Below are 5,984 nucleotides of genomic sequence, written 5' to 3'. Positions count from 1 at the left end.
AGCAATGAACATGAAAATGTAAGATAGCTGAAAAGGGTTTATTTTGCAGAGGAACATTTGTGTACCATTAAGGGATGTGTTGTTTGAGTCTAAAGAGCTTCTATGTCATCCTTGTTATAATAAAAAATGGCACAAAAATAACAAGTGCTCCATACTCTCTATCAAAAAGGGCACAAAAATCACGAAAACTGTTGCATATCTTCTATCAAAATATGGAAGAAAAATTACAAATGTTCCGTACCCTAAGTCAGTTGGCAAAGTTTGAGGCTGACTTGACTTAAAGGAAAGAAATTATGCACCGAACAAAGATTTTAAACAGAGAGGCTATTTTTGACCTTGACCATTGACCTAGAAACTTTGTTCAATGTCACTGCACATCCATTGACCAGTGGCACTCTGTGAGTGAAGTATGAGTCACACTGGACCAAGATATGTTCCAGACAAGGATTTTTCTATAATTCTGCTATGACCTTAACCTTAGACCTAGAAACATGGTTCAAGGTCACTGCACACCAGTTACCCAAAGACACTCTGTGGGTGAAGTATGAGCCAGATTGGGCCAAGGAGAGAGAAGATATGCTCTGGACAAGACATCTCGGACGGATGGAAGGATGGATGGACGGAAAGATGGATGGACAGACTGATCACTATAGGGCGCCAGCAGAGTCGGGCCCTAATAAAACTAAATTTACACTTCCAGAGGATGCTTCTATGTGACTAATTATGACCTGTTCTTCAGAAAAGGTTGGTCAAATCTTTTCCTATAAATTCTCAAGTAAAACTACATGCACGATTATCTATTGTGGCCCCTTCCTACCCCTGGGGTTCAAGATTTCAACAAACTTGAATCTACTTCATCTAAGGATGCTTCCACATTTACAAAATGATTCATCACAGCTTTCTTGTTCGTAAGAAGAGAAGTTTTAAAAGACTTTTTCCCTATACAAGAGGCCCAAGGGCCTTAACGGTCACCTGAGTACAATATAACAATTTAGACGATCCATAAACTGATAAATGAAGCTTTGTTGCCCAAAACCAAGAAAAATAGTATGATTAGCATCAACAAAATAATTGGTCTAGTATCTATCTGTCCCCCATTTAACACTTTTTCCCTGCAGACTATTAACAAAATGTCTTATTTTTTAACCCCATATTATTACTTCTCACATTGGCCTCTCTTGGCCTTTGAAGAACATTTAAAAAGATAAGTTATTTTTGTCTCATTTCTATTCATCTATTATTTCTAAGTCTATCTGATAATTAAAACTATGAAACTACTTTTTGTATTATAAACAACAAATATTCCTGCATAATTCTTGTATTCTATTAACCTTTCAAATACATTGTTTACAGTGATTCATTATCAAAGGTGAATGGCAAAGGGGAATAACTTTGCTCAGCAGAATACAAGTTAATAGAGCCCTGGCTAGGACCAGAACACTTGACTAAATGGTCCAGATGTTCAAAATTCTGGTAAAAATAACTTTGCATATCAAAACTTTTACCCTTTTGCCTCAAATATGCCCAGAAGCATAGAAGTTTTCAAAGAAATGCATTTTCACTATATTAGTAAATAAATAAATCCCCACCCTTACACCAGAACATCTGACCCAGGTGCCATGAACTCACAATTCTGGAAGAAGCACCCTTGCTTATCATAACAATACACTTGTTTCTTTGCTTTACAACCAGTAGTAGAAAAAAAAATATTTTGAAATGATGCACTTTCACTATATAATCAATAGAGCCCCTTCCCCTTCAGAAGAACCCCTGACCCAAGGGCCATGCATTTCACAATTTTGGAAGAGTCATTCTTCTTTATCATAACCATGCACTTCCTTTGTTTGAATAATATCCAGGAGCAGAGAAGAAGATTTTGAAAGAATTTATGCATTTTCCCTATATAATCAATATAGCTGTTTACTAAATGTGCTATCGTACGAACTATCTAGGCAATGTGTAACCTTTTGATGTACGACCTAATGTGTATGTGTAGTTTTAGCGCCATATTGAATAAACATGTGTATATGAACTCGGCGTTATATTTAACGAACCAAGCCATCCAAACATGGTGTCAGAAGTGTAGAAGTCGCCAGCATGCCGAAGTTCAACCCCCCAGAAAATTTCGCCTTCACCAGGCCGAATGAATGGCCGGAATGGAAGCAGCGATTCACACGTTTTCAGATCGCGACGAAGCTGACCGACGAGGATGAACAAATACAGATAAGTTCTTTTATTTACGCCATGGGACCGGAAGCAGAGGGGATATTTAAGTCCTTCGCATTCTCTAATGGTGATGAGAAGAAGTTCAAGAAGGTTCTTGAAAGTTTGGACAAATATTTTGTTCCAAAGAAAAACGTGATTCATGAGCGCACCAAATTCCACATCCGGAGCCAACGCCAGGGAGAGTCAGTTGAGGAATTCGTCCGAAGTTTGCACAAATTGGCGGCGCACTGTGATTTTAGAGATAAGAACGACCAAATTCGTGACAGGTTAGTTGTGGGCATTATCGACAAGGAACTAAGCGAGAAACTACAGCTTGAATCTGAACTTACACTCACAAAAGCTGTCAAGATGGCACGTAATTCAGAGTTAGTGAAACATCAGATTAAAGACTTACAATCTAAGAACTTGGATGCAGTGAGAGTTAGGCAGCAAAATGGACAACACCCTAAACAAAATTACAGCAGACAGCCTAAAGCTAAGGAAAGAGTTTACAATAATTGTGACAAGTGTAATATGAAGCACAATCCTGGAAACTGTCCAGCATCAGGGAAGAAATGTTTAAAATGTGGGAAAAAGGGACACTTTAAGGTAGTTTGTCGAAGTAAACCAAAGCACTTAGAGGAAGTTCAAGATGTATGTTCATCATCTGATTCATTTTACATGGGTTCAATTGACCTAAGCGAGTCGGACAATACAGATGCATGGACGGTAAAGCTGAAGGTGTGTCGAAAGTACATTACATTTAAGATTGACACTGGTGCTGACACATCGGTGATAACCGAAGCGACATACAATTCATTGCCAGTAAAGCCCAAACTGCAGGCTTCAACAAATCAATTGTACAGCCCAGGAGGGTCAGTAGAGTGTAAAGGGATGTTCGTTGCTAAGACTTTTCACAAGAACACTGAGTTTCATTTCGAGTGTATGTGCTTAGGAACTCTAACAGTGGTTCTAATTTGCTCAGTCGAAGTGTTGCACACAGTATGGGACTCGTGATGAAAATTGAGGAAATACGGGATGTGTTCAGTACACATGGATGCGTTAAGGGCCCACCTGCCAAGATGATGCTTAAGCCCGGAGCCACTCCATATTGTGTCACAACAGCATGTAGGATTCCTTTTCCATTGATGCCGAAGGTCGAGGCAGAACTAAACCGAATGGAGAATGCTGGAATCATTGCGAAAGTCACAGAACCGACAGATTGGTGTGCACCGATGGTGACAGCATTCAAGAAAAATGGGGATGTTCGTTTGTGTGTTGATCTTAAGAAACTGAATCAGGCAGTCAAGCGTGAACATTACATGTTGCCCAACTTGGATGACATTGCCCCGAAGTTGAGCAAGGCTACTCCCTTTGGACGATACTGTTTCCAGCGAGTACCTTTTGGTATCACATCAGCCCCTGAAATATTTCAGCGTCGCATGTCTGATATATTAGCAGATATCAATGGAGCAGATGCTATCATGGACGATATCATCGTATACTGGAGTACAGTGGAGGAGCATGACGAGCGTTTGGACCTTGTACTGGACCGTATTAAGGAACTTGGTCTTAAACTTAACAAGAGCAAATGCGAGTTCAGGAAACGGAGTATCGAATACTTTGGACACTTGATTAGTTCAGATGGGATCAGTCCATGTCCAGAACGTGTGCGTGCAATACGCGATTTGGCTGCACCAACAAATGTGACTGAACTGGAGAGAATACTTGGAATGGTGAATTATCTTGGTCGATTTTTACCAAATCTTTCTACAGTCATGCACCCCCTTACTGACCTTTTGAAGAGTGACTCGGTATGGATATGGGACAACCCCCAGGAAGAGGCCTTCAAAAGGATGAAGGATATGCTAACAGAAACACCTGCATTAGCCTTCTACAATTCTTCAAAGCCAGTTGTGATTAGTGCAGATGCCAGCAGCTATGGCCTAGGAGCTGCCATATTTCAGCAGTTTGATGGTCAACTTAAACCCATTGCATTTGCTTCGAGGACACTAACACCGGCTGAAACCAAATATGCACAGATCGAGAAGGAGTGTTTAGCATCTGTATGGGCCTGTGAGAAGTTTGAGCACTACATCATTGGACTCGATTCATTCAAACTCATCACTGATCACAAACCTCTTGTTCCGCTTATTAACACTCAAGCTCTAGACAGGACACCGGTGAGATGTCAAAGACTTTTGATGCGTTTGCGCAGATTTAATCCAATAGCAGAACACGTGCCAGGGAAAAATCTTGTGGTTCCCGACACTCTTTCCAGGAGTCCGCTAACTGGAAATGCTGAGGATACAGAGGAGGAAGTCAATCTTTATGTAGACTGTGTTGTAAAGAATCTTCCGATATCTGACCAACGACTAGAGCGCATTCGATTAGCAACAGCAGATGATCCAGAGTTGTCTGAAGTTTTGAAGAAGACTCGGAACTGGTGGCCAGACCATGAGAGATCACTGAAAGCAGAAATCCGACCATACTTTTCCGCACGATCCGAACTGTCTGTCTGGAATGGTATTCTAATGTACAGAGACCGAATTGTTATTCCGGAGGGTCTTAGACCAGAAACCTTGAAAGACATACATTCTGGACACTTAAGTCTGAACAAGTGCCGAGAACGCGCGCGAGGAGCTGTATGGTGGCCAGGGATTTCAACTGACATAGAGCGTACTGTTAAGTCCTGCGAATTCTGTCTTGTTCATCAATCAAAACAGAAACGAGAACCGTTGAAGACCACAGCCCTTCCAGATCGTCCATGGCAAAAGATTGCTGCAGATCTGTGTGAGCTGAAGGGTAGACACTTCCTAGTAGTTACAGACTATTTTTCTCGTTATCTGGAAATTGCGTACCTGGATTCGTTGACTAGTGCTCACGTAATTGGAAAACTCAAGAATATATTAGCTCGTTGGGGTATTCCAGAGGAATTGGTAACCGACAATGGCACCCAGTTTACGTCAGACTCCTTCAAGAAGTTCGCAGCTAAGTATGGATTCGCCCATACAACCACCAGTCCTCACTACCCACAAGCAAACGGCGAGGCTGAGAGGGCTGTCAAGACCGCGAAGCGTATATTACAGCAGGATGACATCTTTGTTGCGCTTATGGCGTACCGTTCAACATCCATATCAACAACAGGAGTCAGTCCAGCCGAACTCATCATGGGACGCAGGATTCGAACCATTGTTCCAGTCAAACCATCTTCACTGGTACCAAAGTGGCCGGACTTGGACCAGGTGAGGAGACAGGACGCGCGTACGAAGGAAACTACCAAGTTTCAGTATGACAACTGATTTGGGGTTAGGAAACTCCATCCACTTGGACCAGGGGACCAAGTTCGTATTAAGACCGACAAAGAGAAACAGTGGACAGATAGCTGCACAATCACTAGTGCAAATTACAGAACTCGATCATACCTAGTGGAAACCGATCATGGAATATTGAGGAGAAATCGGAGGCACTTGCAGCATACTGGATATGTGAATACAGAATCGCCACCTACTGTAAACTTGCCGTATCCGCTAAATGACAGAAAACCAAGTGTTTCATCTGATGTTGAGCCACCCTCTGAACCGCCTAGCCAGGAAGTTACACCACCTCCCGTGAAGTCCAATACCATAACTCGTTCAGGTCGCGTCGTTCACAAACCCATAAGATTCAAAGACTACGAATGAATTTGTGAACTCTTTGTGTTATAATATTCTGATTTGTATATAACAAGTAATGCATGCATGCAAGATGAGTTTTATTTGTAGCTTATGTTTCTATTC

The 5,984-nt window shown here is 41.6% G+C and overlaps 1 protein-coding gene across 1 annotated transcript; it reads left to right on the top strand.

The window, feature by feature from the left end:
- Positions 1-3,221: 3,221 nt before the first annotated feature.
- Positions 3,222-5,507, top strand: LOC133176042 (uncharacterized protein K02A2.6-like). Its single transcript, XM_061311213.1, has one exon. The coding sequence runs from the start codon at positions 3,222-3,224 to the stop codon at positions 5,505-5,507; it is 2,286 nt and encodes a 761-aa protein (XP_061167197.1).
- Positions 5,508-5,984: the final 477 nt, after the last annotated feature.

This window comes from Saccostrea echinata, unplaced genomic scaffold (assembly GCF_033153115.1).
Source record: "Saccostrea echinata isolate AGI-Se365-2 ecotype Australia unplaced genomic scaffold, CSIRO_AGI_Sech_v1 ptg000065l, whole genome shotgun sequence".
Taxonomy (NCBI): Eukaryota; Metazoa; Mollusca; class Bivalvia; order Ostreida; family Ostreidae; genus Saccostrea; species Saccostrea echinata.
This window is presented reverse-complemented; position numbering and strand designations above follow the sequence as displayed.

Excerpts from the sequence above, each read along its gene's own strand:
- LOC133176042 (XM_061311213.1), top strand. The coding sequence starts at position 3,222 with ATGAAAATTGAGGAAATACGGGATGTGTTCAGTACACATGGATGCGTT.